Consider the following 15,076-nt stretch of genomic DNA (forward strand, 5'->3'; position numbering starts at 1 on the left):
TGGTAAAATTTTGTTCTAAATTTCTAGAAAAATGTTTATATATATTGTGTTTTTTTTTACATTTAATATCTATAATTTTTAACATTATATTATGTTTTAACTTACCGACATGTTTGACTCTAATAACTTGAATAAAGTATTTAATTTATTAGATAAATAATATAAAAATATTATTAAATACTTAAAATATAAAAAAAAAGTTATTTGTTAAAGATTTAGAATTTATTTAGTTCTTTCGTCATTATAAAGTTAGTATATAATAATAATAATAATAATATATTATTTACTATTAATATTATTATGTTTATTATTTTGTATTTGCATCTAACTTTTAAGTTTATAAAATGGAACTAATATTGAAGTTTCCTCTAAATTTTATATTTTGCAATATATCACAAGTTTAAATCTAAGCCATATGAATGCTCCATTAATGCAGAGAAAGAGAAAGAGAAAGATTGTTGATGATAGTGGGGAGGTGTAGGGTATTTTTGGAATAAAAGAAAATAGTGGGGAGGTATAGAGTATTTTTAGAATAAAAGAAAATAGTGGGGAGGTGCAGAAGAACTTGGGGTGGTGGAGGGAGCAACACCCTACTCTTCAATTCACTGGGGTTATTTTTCATTGAACCTTGGCAACCTTTAAATAGGTGCAAATAGGGCCTTGGGCCAAGTACAAATAATAAAAACTAACAATAGAATATCAACTAACTTAAAATAAAATCTACCTAATCTATCTCTATCTTATATTAATAAAATAAAATAATACTCTCCTAAATAAAAGGAAAATCAAAACTACCTATATATATTTTATCTCTATCAAAATCAAATCAAATATTACTAAACCCAAAACTAATAAAATAAGATTTTAATGAATCCCTAAAATTTAAGTTTATCCCAATATGGTCTACTCCTCACCTGCTCGCTCTGGTGGTTGTCACCTCCTCCTCGATCTCGTGGTGCTCATGCTCTCGTTGTCGATGTCACTCTTAGTTTCGCTCTCGAAACTTACTCGTTTGTTAACTTGGTAATTTCTTCACATTTAGGGTTTTCTCCATTCTTATTGAGATTAATGTAGATGTAATAATGTGCTTATTGTGTTTATTATGTTTGTTATGCTGACACGGGAGTCTCATACCTCCTTGACGAAGAAGTACACAATAAGAGTAGTATTTGAGGCGAAGAAAGGGATAGTGAAAACACAGACCTTGCAGATGTGAACGAGCTAGAGGAAGCAAAGTAGGGAGTGAATGATAGTGACTAGAAGGAGTTGATGGAACATTTGAGATCTTGCATCATTGTTGAGGGTTTGAAGGTAAGCATTGGTGAAATTATGGTTTTACGGAGAATTTGGAAATGAAATAAGAGTGGATTTGAATTTGATGTGATGATGGAATGAAGAAGAGGCATAGAAAGTTTATATGTTGGTTCATCCATAACCACCATAAAAAGTGAACTTTCTATGTCAATTATATCTATTTTGATTCTAGAATTGACATGAAAAACTTTTTTTAATCGAAATATAAAGTTTTCGTTGTACTAGTGATTACAAGTCAGACATTACTCACTTTAAGATTCATAATATCAACCCCTAAAGCAAAATCCATGCCCTAAGATTCTTAACATGTGACATATTAGTGGTAATATTTTGTTATAAATTTAAGTTGTTTCCCTATCACCCCCAAATACTTATGATTCATGGATTCTAAGTTTTAAGGTTAAGGGTATTTTAATAATTTTCATTCTCAAAACTAAAAAAAGAAAAAGAAACCCCCAAACCCTTACTCATCTCTCTCATTCCTCTCAATCCTTTCTCTTTCCTCTTTATCACTCCAATCTTTTCTCTTGTCATCCCTACTGTAGCCCCAATTGAAAAAATTAGAAACACTTGTCGTTAAACAATCTTACAAATAAATGATTTTATAATGAGTTTTCATCTTATAATTTTTGTCTTATCTAATTTTATCCAATTTTCACAAGCATAAAGAAATCAAAGGAATTGGTAATTGGCCTGGAAAAAAATCAGAAACACTCGTTGTTAAACAATTTCTTACAAAAAATGACTTTATAATGAGTTTTCATTTTATAATTTTTGTCGTATATAATTTTATCTAATTTTCACAAGCATACTGACATCTGAAAAAATTGGTAATTGGCCTGAAGGGTTTGTTTAGAGATGATGATTCAACATATGCAGATGATGAAATTAGAGACATTAGTGAAGATGGTGAAATTGAAGAGATCTTGAATGAACCTTTGCCTGAAGGTGAATATGTCAATGACTCAACTCTTTACAAAGGCAAATTTTTTTAAAGGCAAGTGTTTCTGATTTTTTCAATTGGGGCTAGGATGACAGAGAAAATGTTGGAGTGAGAGAGATGAAAGAGAAATGATTGAGAAGAATGAAAGAGGTGAGTAAGGGTTTGGGGTTTTTTTTTTTAATTTTGATAATGAAAATTATTAAAATACCCTTAACCTTAAAACTTAGAATCCATGATACATAAGGGTATTTTTGTCTACTAAAATCCGGTACACATTGCTAAAATGTACCAACTGAAAAACAGGCGTACGGCGCGTTAGCAAACCCCATATATATATATATATATATATATATATATATATATATATATATATATATATATATATATATATATATATATATATAACTAATTAATTAAACATTATGAAAAAGGAAAAAAGAAAAAGAAAAGAGAAATACAAGAAAAACTAAAAAAAAGAGAGAGAAAGGATAAATATTGGCATGTAGTACTTTTATTTATCTTTTACCAGACCTCTTATTTTTTTAACAATGAAATAAACTAAATCACTAATTTGAATTCAATATGATTTATGTTTCGAGTGTGGAGTCAAGGCTAATATTCACTGTCGTATAAGTTGTAAAGGAATCTAAATGTTTGTCTTCACGCTGTTGTTTGTTTGTTTATCCCGTTTTATCTGGTGTAAGAGATTATATGCAAAAAGTAAATAAAGATTTAACTACTTAAGTAATTAATACGTTTATTTTTCATCACTTATCTCATTAACTCACATATATTTATAAAATTCAGAATAGATTTTTTATTAACCATAATGTAACTACAACTAAATTAATAATAATCATATTTTATCTTAAATTAATTAATATTAAAGATAATTTCTTCGTAAATTGATCGTTTTATCTTTATACTTAGTCATATAATCACAAAAAGTTACTCTAGTTATATTTGACCGTTTAGATCGTTCAGTAACTCTAGTCATATTTGATCGTCTAAATTCTTCGGTCATTATACGATATAATTTCAAATCAAGAGTTCAATTGAGTGGACCAATGATTACCAAATTTTAATATGCTGATAAAAAAAAATAGATTTATAGTATAAAGAGAAGCATGGTCTACATTCTTCAGACACAAAAAAAAGTAGTAGCACGAAGAAAGAGAAGGGGAGACTAATGAAAGTAATAAGGGTGCTACAATTGGGATAGCAATTTTTATTCTCCTAATATTCAGTTAAGGGAAAGAAATCATTTACCATGTTTATAATATCATATATTTTTATCGTGAGAGGTGTCTCTAACATCACCTTAGGCAACAAATACAAAATTTCTGCTATATCCATAGTAATTAATTAACTTTTATCTAATTCTGCTATATTACTTTTATATTTTAATTATTTTAATTCTCACATATTTTTTTTTCCATATTCTTTTAGTTACATTTTATGTTCGTTCTTTATAAAATTCTTTATTTCTGATTTTCTTCCTTTTTCTTTGACGTTTTTTAAAGATTTAAGTTCTTTTAATCGTAGTCATTCTAATAAAATAAGTAAGGTCTACGTTGTTATGTATTTCAAAAATAAAAGTTATTTTATAAAAATAATCATAAAAATATTTTTCAATAAAATCAATAGAAAAATTAATTTTTGTATATCTCAAAGTTAATTTAATGGATATAGAATGAAGATCTCACTAGTACAAAAACAATGTATAACATCACGCGTTTAACGTCCAACCACTGAATAGTCAACATGTAATATTTATTTCATTTGATACAAATGCATTTTATGTATGATTTTCGTTTGTTTTGACCGATTATTTTCGTGTTTTTGTCATTCATAGGCGTATTCTGCTTTCTCTGTCACCGGTGACGACACTTTATTCCAACAAACTCACCTTTTGAATGTTAATTTTCGTTTTCGTTTTGAAGAACTTGTTTGTTGTTGTTGTTTGATTGAACTTGTTTATTGTTGTTTGTCTTGATACTACGTTCATAGTTCTTGCTTTATAAAATACCAAAAAATAAAATTTGTTGTTTTTCTGTTTTTCAGGTCTCGTAGAGTTGTAAAAATCACAATTAATTAAAAAAAACAAAAAAGGTGATTAACGTTGTATATTAACAAAATTTGACATTAAGTTAACGTCGTATATTTACAAAATTCGACGTTAACTTAACGTCAAAATTTTTAAATTCGACGTTAACTTAACGTCAAATTTTTTAAATTCGACGTTAACTTAACGTCGAATCTTTTAAATTCTTTCGACGTCAATTTAACGTCTCTTAACATGACGTTGTTCGTGAATTTGTCGTTAAAAATACAAAATTTTTGACGTTGTACGCGATTTTTGTAGTAGAGTCTATTGATAATCCTTGTCTAAAAGATACTTGAACAACGTTTTATTTGTATTTTTTAAATAACATAAGTTTCAATTACCAAACTTAAATGAAATATTTTCCATAAATATATTCTATATTATTTATTTCCCTTTTTATTTTATATTATTTTTTTATTTCTTCTTTCCGTCCAATAATTCTTTCATTTCTTTATATCACTTTAGAATCCAAACATACTTCATGCACGTGCATGTATTCTCCTAGTCTCAGTCATAATTTCATCTGCAACAAACTTAGCATAAAAGTTTTGACTTTTTTGTTAAATTTAACATTTTACTTAATATTTTTTTGGTTTAATGTTTCGGTAGATCCCTATTTTCGTCCAGAATCTCAAATAGGTGTCTTTATTTTTCGGCGTTTCAATTGAGTCCTTATTTTATGAAAATTGCATCAATTAGACCTTTACCGTTAAATTGGACTTAACAACATTAATGTAGACTTGATGTGGCACGATGAATTGTCTTTTCTACTAACATGACTGAATAATATGGATTTGGGTTATTTTAAAATTAAATTATTTGATTTTTAATTTTTTCTCTATCCTCATATGTTTCTCTCTCTTCTCTCTCATTCACCACCAGAAATTGAAAAAAGAAAATAATTATTACATCTCTAAAAATAATTACAACAAAAAAATATGGTAAAACTCGAAAGATTCTATTAGATTTTGATATCCATTTTTTCTTTCCAAAAATTCTTCTTCACCATCACCGTTCCAACTCCCCTCCAACATCAGACACAACCAATCTTCATCTTCATCATCACAACTTCATATTCCATTTTCCATTTCTCCTCTATTATTCTCCATGGGCATCAATCATTGTTGTCTTTTTCATCATGATTTTTCACAAACACAAATAGATACTCCCCTATAGTTCTAATCTTCTTCTCTTCCCATTCATTAATTTCAACCCAATATTAATGGTTTTACTATGATTGATCATATTTACTGTTCATATTTTCCTTCCTCACCGTTAATAGCCCCTTCATCACCTAAACATTCCTTTTCAATGCTAGAAAACTCACCCCCATTCACAGCAACCGCACCGCATCCCTCCTCACTTCTCAAACCCCCAACATCTTCCCCAACCTCCTTCGCTTGCTCTGAACCTCGAACTGCGCTCCAACTTTCTTGCATAGGAGATAAACTCAGTGCCATGTTGTTGCTTTCATTCGTGCCCGTTTGAAAAAGATCAATTTTTTCTCGACAAAAATCAACCTATTCTGAAAAAAAGGAAACCAAAAAACATGTTAATATGATCAAAGAGTAAAATCACACAAAGGGCAAACATAAGAGTGCCAATGGCCAGTGGCCACCTCAAATCGCCGCTGAAATGGCGGTGGTGCTGTAGAGGGGAAAAATGTCGGTGACATGGAGGAGGACTAGTGTGGTCGCGGCTGAAGCCCCGAACGGCGCAGTGTTGTCTTCGGTGGAGGCTACGTATGGATCCCGATTTGGGGCTTAGTAGAAGAAAAATGGAATGGTGTCGCCGGCAACGGGCTCGACGCAATAATGGACATAGCCGATGGAAGCTGGTGCGATTGTTGGAGGCGATTCAACTGGTAGTGCTTCAGGTGAAGGGTATGGCTCGCATATTGGAGAAAGGAGGCACGCGTGCTTGATGAGGAAGAAGGCATCATGAGAAGAGAATGTCGTCAGAGGCTTATCTGGCTACGAGTTGGTGACAAATCAAGAGAAAACTATGAGCAATTTTTTTAGTTGCAGACATCAATTTCAATGCAGTTTCAATCTATTTCGTTTCCAAACCCTAATTGCAAGTCTTGCTTACAGTTGTTCTTGAGGTAAAGTTGAAATCGAAAATTGCTTAAGCACTAATCAAATAAACTTTTTATTAAGAACTTATTTTAGAAGAAAATAAAAAGTCAAATAATTTAAACTTTCATTAACTGAAGATGGATGCAGAGAAGATAGAAAATAAAATAATTTTAAAATAATTTAAACTTTCAAATAATTGTAAAATAACCCAAATCCACATCATTCAGCCACGTCACTTAAAAAGACAGCCTACTATGTCACGTCAAGTATACATTAACGTTGTTAGGTCTAATTTAACGGTAAGGGTCTAATTGATACAATTTTTCACAAAATAAAGACTCAATTAAAACGTCGAAAAAGAAGGGGACCTATTTGAGATTCTGAATAAAAATAGGAACTTATCGAAACATTAAACCTATTTTTTTTTTCATGTAGAAATAGAACTTGGCGAATACCTTTTAATCATCATATTTTGATTAGTGACTTGGTGTGCAAGTTAATGAAGAAAAGTGGAGTTGTTGGGAGGTATTGGAGAAGAATTTGTTGAGTCAACATTGAAGTACTCAGAATAACTATAAATCTAAAAAAGTTGGAATATTTTAGAAAATATGAAACTTGAAGACTATTTTTTTTGTCATTATATATATAAGCTCTTTAAATATAGATATGAGATTATTTACTAAATTATTAATTGAATATATGCATGGTGGCATTATAATACTCATGTAAATGTAATCTATTACTTGTTAATATTTTAGTCTTTTGAGCTATTATGGAGGTACAACATAATAATATAACATTATACAGTATTTTTTTAACCTTATAAAAAGGGTTAGGACATTCCAAATGTCGTGTTATATTTATTGTTCATTTAAACAGAATTTTCGACTATGAAAAAGCTGACTAGATATCTCAACCCACACGAGGTTAAATTATAAGAAAATATATATAACAACTAATTTTAAAGGAAAAAATAAAGTAGTCACTATAGTAACTAATTTAAATAACAATTTATAAATTAAAAATTATTAATATTTATAATAATATCAATTATAAATAAAAAATTATAATTAATTTATAAATTAGATCTCTAATATTTATTATCAAGATTTTAACTACTAATTAGTGATAGTTGATATTGACACCGTTATTTAAATTCACATTAATTGCATTTCATTTTATGACATTGTTAGTTGAATTTCCTGTCAACTTTTTTATCTAAAGATTTTTCAATTAATGTTGGCAAAAAATATCATAAGTAATGTTGACCAAACACTTTTTTTAATCAACATATTTAAAAGAAAAACTCTAACGAACTATATTAACCAAGAATAACAATTGTATCAATAATAATAACAACAATCATATCAATCGAATAAATCCAGTTTACATTCATAAAGTCTTCCAAATATTGATAGAAAAAAATTCTAGCTAATACCAAATGACAAATAATAGTGGTTTACAATAATAACAAAAAATATTCTAATAATTTAAATAAATAAAAAAGTTCTATATGAACATCAATAAAAGATTTTGACATCGAACAAAATGTAACATAATCAAATAAATAACATTCAGTTCAAAAATATGAAAAGTGTACATAAATTTTAAAATATAATTTTTTTTAAATTCTTACTTTTTAAATATAATTTAAAATTCTGTACTTTTAAATTTAATTACTTTCATAAAATTATATAATTTTAATTTCTTTTTAAATTTATGGATTCGAGAGACTTCTTGTCAATTGAAATACTAGGGTTGAAGCAATACATGATTCATAAATATACTAAATTCCAATCAGCTTATAGAATGCTTGATTCTTATTACCTTCATAATTATAAAACCATTTTAACATTTCGTTGCAGAAAGGCCAATTATTCCACTCGTCACAGGATAAGTCAGCTGGAATTAATTCTTTCTCGGACTATTTGGTATGCGAAAAAAGGGGAAAAAATATCAGTGATTTGATACATTGAAAATGTACAAATCTTTTAGAAAAGCTAATGGGTTTCGCTTTAAATAATTTTTTGTATTTACTCATCCATTTTTAATGAATTACTTGTTTGTAATTTTAGAGCTGTAAGTAAATAAGATCAAGTTGGAGTTTAATGTTTTACAAGATAAAATAGTGTCATTGTCATGAACTTTCTTTTTCTAAGTCCGACTTAACATTTATGAAAGTATGATTTGATTTATAAATTTGTTTAAAAGTTTGTTTTATTGTATACATATAAATTAGTGGATAAAAATATAATTACTTTAATAAAGGTCTATTAATAATACTTTTTTTTTCATATTCTTTTTTGCTATATTATTACTGAAAACAAAAAATTAAGTGGTGACTTACTGTATAATAGTTATACGTGACAAGCCAGTTTTTAGAGAAAAGGATGGAACCAAACAAGCAAAGTGCTCGAAAGTCAAAGATTGAGACCTAGGAACTTTCAAAGCACCTAAACAAGTTTCTGAATTTCACACGCCTCTTTTCACCATCCACTGCAAGTTAATTTGTTTAATGACATTTAATCATATTTAAAAGAGTAGAAAAAAATATTTGACTAAATTGTTTGTCATTAATATCAACAAAAACTCAGTTATAAAGTTCTTTGATCTTAGATAGTAACATTAATTGAAGTTAGCATTGATTGGTTATATATATGTATGTATATGCTAATATATGTTAGCCTAACTTAAGAGGGTTAATGTGTACTAAGATTTAGTTTGCTCGCGTTGTATTTTTCATCAACCATCACAACTAGCGGTTAATAAAGTGAGAAATATATATTATATGATTTTAAAATTAGGAAATCAAAATAAAAATAAAACTTGAAACACTTCTAGAGACTAATATTTAACTCACAATTTAACATTATTATTATGAGCAACATAATTATTGGTTGATGTTATTTGAAGTAATGCTAAGTGCAATTCTCGTTTGTAACATACTAATATTAATATTAGAATCTTCGGAATTAGTAATTCTTGCAAGGAATGTCAAAAGACATTTTTTTATGTAAATGCTCCATATCTACCTTTACACCATCATTTAATTTCTTTTTTCGTTTGATAGAAGAATACAATAAAAGTGAATTTTATAAAGTTAGGAGTCCCACATAAAAAAGTTTTACTTTGATGTTTACCATTTTTGGTTATAAAAAGTGTAATGTTTTTCTAATAAAATGTATCAAAAGTACTTCTTTTATTACTTTAATCTTTTTAGAAAAACAGTTTTTTTTTTAAGATTTTCTCATTAGTGGTGTTTTTTTGGAAGAAAAGTGATAGTATTTTCTCTTTCAGCTTTTAAAAAATATTTTTAATAAATTATATTATTTACTACTTTTAATTTAGTTTTCAATTAAGTTATTTCACTAGTTAAAAAGTTTGATAATCATTTTATCATATCACATTTTAGTATTGGCTTGATATTTTGTTCCATAACGACAAATTGTGGCCTAATATGAAACTTTTTTCACTTCCATTTGTGAGACATTATAAAAGCTTAAGAAATTTGGCAAAATCCAAATTGGTAACCTTCAACTTTGCTATTGGGAAAACGTTAGGAAAGTCCTCGTCATCAATTTGTGTACACACTAGGCAATCTTTTAACACCTAACATTACAAGTTCATATTACCTTTCCACGTTAGCTTTATCTACTCACTTCACAAACTAACTTCTCACAAATGTCTTTTCAAAAATATTTATTTTTATTTCCAACATCCTAACTAAGACATCAGAGTATCGGTAATATTTGTCTGGATATATGTTTTATATTTGTTAATAAAATAATAAATTAATTGGTGACTAAGAAGAACGTGAAGATTAAACTATGGAGGACCTAGTCATGATGAGGATAAACAGTCCTTCTTAAGCTTGAATCAATGAGGTAAAAGAAAACTTAGTTAAATATATTGAGATCACACTATTATGAGTTTACATAATTCTTATACCTGAAATCAATATTAAGGTGAGAAAATGTAATTAAACATGAATATTGAGAGATAAAAAGAAGAAATGTTCACCTTCAATATACATTTATATATTTAGTGGGTGTTTCAATCTTCCCAATAAGAGTTTTGAGGTTTTCCTTTCACAATTATTAGTTGGGATAGTTACCTATCAATTTATTACTGTAGTGATAATGTTCTCTGTTGAGAATCAGGAGTGCAAACATACGTGTCATCTTATCTATGAAGAAAGTTACGTGTCATTGACAGTAGTTTTTTACACACTTACTATACAACATCACATATAACAAAAAAAACATCACATGTAAACGCTAATAACAAAAAAACATCACATGCAAATATTATAACATTTTGAAATAATGGAGGAAATAAATAGGTGGTAACCCATTATTTAAAAATGTAATAAAATGAGAAATTAAGTAAGTTTATATATTTAGAAAATGAGTATAAATTATAAAAGTTAAAGGGCATGCAGGTGAGAGAGAGAAAAGAAGGGTGAAATAGGGAAGGGGATAGGGCACAGACAGAAATGGTGGAAGCCATTTATGGCCACAAGCACGCAGCCTTTCATGCATTCGAATAGCCGCATATAGTTACCTTCATGTTCCCACCATTTTCTTGCCTCTCACTTTGCTTCATCTTTCTTTTTTATTATTTTGGTCAAATTTTTTCCATTTCAATATTCCATCTTCAATAAATAATCTCATTCTATACTATTTCCCCTCCTCCACTTATGGAGCTATCCATCTTACTCCACAATCTTAATCACCTGCTCTCCACGCAAAACATTACTCTTTACTATAATATCTATAATCTAATAGTCAAACATATATATTATTCTTACTTTTAATATTCATTATTCCAAATGAATGTAGTCAATATTTTCCATGTTTCCAACTGGCCATGGATACAAATTGAAATCAATATCTTAAATTATTTTTACTGCTAATATTCAATCTTATCTAATCTATGTATTCACTATATTTAATGTGTCCAACCGTCCATGCATGGACACTACTCATTAAAGTAAAAAATGTATAGTTTTCATTCATGGAAAGATAAGTATTGATGTCTTCTTATCTTATCGTTTGATACATAATGCGAATTTTTTTGGGAAGATAGTTTTAAAAATTATTATAAAAAATATTTATGGTAGGCACATGCATATATTTTAACTATTATTTGATCGCGATTAAGAGTCTTTTCTACCCAAATTGTGTTGCTAATTAGAGGAGGCTAGAATATATATCAGACACATATGAACCCCGAACAAAAAACTAGAGTTGATATATATCATATATACATTCAATCTGATCTTAACAAGTTAAGTTTGAATGATTTTCGTGTTTATAAATTATTCATTTCCTATCCATTTGCATTCTAATATTAATATATAATTATATTAGGATATAGTTGAGTGACATGCAGGAACCCTGAAATAGATGTGTATAAGACTATGTTCTTCCTCACACCTTCACCCCCTCACATATTTACTTTCATTTAAATATTTTTTTCCCTTATAAAGTGGACTTCACTTTCCTAATATGCACATGTTATATTATCTTATACCTTTTTTTTATTTGAATTCTTTAACAAGTTGTAATTGACTATCCAAAATTAGCTTCGAATATATAAATTCAAAATCTGAATACGCTTTTAATTAATGTGTATATCTAATGTATCTTTTATAACTTATTATCTGCTTAATGATTCAACAAGTAATAACTAAATAAGAGAAACGAATTAACTTAATTTCTTATCTCTTCATCAATCACTTTTAATATTTTTACTTCGAACTTAAATTTAAATATTTATTAAAATAAATTATTAAGATTTATCATAACAATATATCACATTATAACTTATTTATCATAAATCTCATATATAGTATGTATATTTAATCATAAGATAACTTATATATTTAAAAATATTTATTATTCTAAAGTTTAATATTATATAAACATGTATTTCTTACAATGAAAAAATTAAAATATTAGTTTATTATTATATTTATAAGCGATTTTGTATAAACTTAAAACACCACACAAACAAGTGCACTGGTAAAGGTATTAATTTTAAATAATTGATAGCATCTAATATTTATGACCAGGTAAATAAAAATAAAAATAAACCATTGATATTTAATTATAAATTAGAATACAACTGTTAACTTCGTGTTTAATATGACACATTTAAAACATAACATTTGTAATATAAACACTAGGTTTTATTAGGAAATTAAATATTTATTGCATGCATAATATATAAAGTAGGGAATGTATTTTCTTTTAGTAAAGTTTTCGTTTTCATTTAATTAAAATCAACCCTACAAATTGTTGCCAACAACACGAAAAAGGAAAAAGAAAAAAAGAACCAAGTGTGTATCTAGGTAACCATTCAACTATAACTCATTCAATATCAACAAAACACTCTCATTGCTTACATTTATGTATTGAAAATGTTAAACTTCCATTTAATGCAAATAAAAACAAGCACCGTAACTTTATCTCAACTTTATTTAGTTTATGAAAAAAAAAAGAAATAACTCCTAAAATCATATACATGAAACCAACATTTCCCCCTTTGGTTCACCAAATAAATTAATTGAAACATCTCTCGTATTTCTTGAGTAAATACTAAACATGTCATTTTCCATTTATTCCTTCAACTTGACCCCTTTCTATTATTTTAATATTTGACAGTACTTTTAAATATTCAATTAAATATAAATTATTAACATTAATGACATCATCTAATTTTATCTCTTTTACTCTTTTCGATCACACTTTTATGTTCGCATCGTAACTTTTTCAGTCTTCTCTTTATATTTGAGCTTGCTCTTAATTTAAATATATTCAGAAGACCAGCATTAAATGTAAGCTTTAAAATATGTTTTTAAATATCATAAGAGTTTAAAAATATGTTATAAATTGATAACATATATGTTAATAGCTTAATTGATATAAAAATTAAATTTGGAAGCTTATATAATTTTATTAGTTTTAAGAGGTGTATATGATTTGTGTTGAGAAAGGAAATCGAGAATAAGAAAAGAAAAGAAAAGAAAAACTACAGTACATTATCGGGGCGTCGCGGCTCACTTGACTGAAACGCGTAATGTTTTTGTAACAACCACCGAACAAGAACCTAAATAAAACACGAACAAGAGTGGTCCCCACAATCATTCCGTACTATGGGCAAGACTGAAGGTGACTTCACTCCTCCTGAGTTACCAACTTCAATTTGCTTCCTTTCCATTCTTCCTCTTTATATACTGCCACCCTCTTCGCATTCACCCACTCAACCTTCTTCTCTTCTCTTCTGTTTTCTTCCTCACGCACATGAGAGTGGGAACCACATGATGGAAAGCCCAGATATTTCGCCGCCGCATGTCGACGCATCTCGACCGTCCCTTGGCTTCCCCTTGGGCACTGCCCTTCTCTTGATCATCATCTTCACCCTCAGTGGCGTCCTCTCTTGCTGCTACCACTGGGACAGGATCCGTTCCCTTCGTCAATCATTCTCTCATTCCGATCCCCAAATGCATTCCTCCGATCCCACCAAATCTAAACACTCCACGGTACCTATCTATATATCCTCTTACCAAATTCCTTTTCATTACCAAAGTATGCTTTTTTTTTTCTTACAGTTTTTGTTTTCGTTAGGAATTGCGGCAGAACAGGGGACCGAGCTTGCCAGTGTTGATGCCGGGGGATGACGTGCCCAGGTTCATAGCCATGCCGTGTCCGTGCCAGCCTTCAAGGCCGGACAACGTTGTTGTCACAGTGGAATTGGAGAAGCAGAAGCGGCTGCCCAAACCGCCGCAGCTACCGATCCCTTTGTATTTATAATTTGCTGCCTCCCAGGTTGTCAAAAGGGTCAAGGTTTCGCAATGTAAAAATACACAGACAACCTGGGTTCCGAAAACTTGGCTGCTTGTGCTTGCTAGTTGCCACCATTTGTTGTGCCAATGTATATTCATTGTTCACCCCGAGAAAGATTGTAAGAAAACAAAGTAGGAAAAAAGAATAAGGGGATAGATAGGGTTGCAGGTTAATTCGGATAATATTGAGGGCCTTTTCATTTGATTTAGTCCATCTCTGTGTAGTATGTAAACTGTTAAGGAGTTTGTAGATGTTGGTATTGATTGGAAACAAAATCCAATTTGGATGGCTCTTCCTCCTCTTGTTGATTTTGACATGCAAAAGAAAGTAGCAGATGTTGAACCCAATTTGTTTTTTGAGATTGAATTAATGATTTTAATTTTAGCAAGATCTTTATTTGGTAAAGTTTTTTCTTTTTATAATGTGGAGGTTTCAGATAAGACAGAGTATATCACTTTTTCTTCGATTAAACAAGATAAGACCTGGGATCTATTTTAATTTTTGTTCAGGACTTTCTGTGAACAACGCTATATAAAAAGAATGAAAAAAATATCACACGTATTGGTTGGTAAAATTCTTGAAAATCAAGCTCTTGATAGGAACGTACAACCTAATTTTCTGAGGCATTCCTCTGTATGGTGAACTATGTCCCAAGAATGAAAAACTGGTCAAAGGCATGAAGAACATATATTCTTCTTCAAATCAAAAGGTACTGAGATTTGCACCCAATTCTACCATTCCTATTTAGCCTTCTATTTATAAAGATCATATGTCGTTCTTTTGG

At 29.0% G+C, this 15,076-nt stretch overlaps 1 protein-coding gene across 1 annotated transcript; it reads left to right on the top strand.

Annotated features, from left to right (window-relative positions):
* The first annotated feature begins 13,586 nt into the window (after positions 1-13,586).
* Positions 13,587-14,682, top strand: LOC108318786 (uncharacterized protein At5g65660). The gene is made up of 2 exons (XM_017556408.2): positions 13,587-13,988; positions 14,074-14,682. Exons 1-2 carry the CDS (start codon positions 13,602-13,604, stop codon positions 14,257-14,259), a joined length of 573 nt encoding a protein of 190 aa, XP_017411897.1. The 5' UTR covers positions 13,587-13,601; the 3' UTR covers positions 14,260-14,682.
* The last annotated feature ends 394 nt before the right edge of the window (positions 14,683-15,076 follow it).

This window comes from Vigna angularis, chromosome 1 (assembly GCF_016808095.1).
Source record: "Vigna angularis cultivar LongXiaoDou No.4 chromosome 1, ASM1680809v1, whole genome shotgun sequence".
Taxonomy (NCBI): Eukaryota; Viridiplantae; Streptophyta; class Magnoliopsida; order Fabales; family Fabaceae; genus Vigna; species Vigna angularis.

Excerpts from the sequence above, each read along its gene's own strand:
- LOC108318786 (XM_017556408.2), top strand. The coding sequence starts at position 13,602 with ATGGGCAAGACTGAAGGTGACTTCACTCCTCCTGAGTTACCAACTTCA. Across the intron at positions 13,989-14,073 it reads CCAAATCTAAACACTCCACG|GAATTGCGGCAGAACAGGGG; the intron begins GTACCTATCTAT and ends TGTTTTCGTTAG.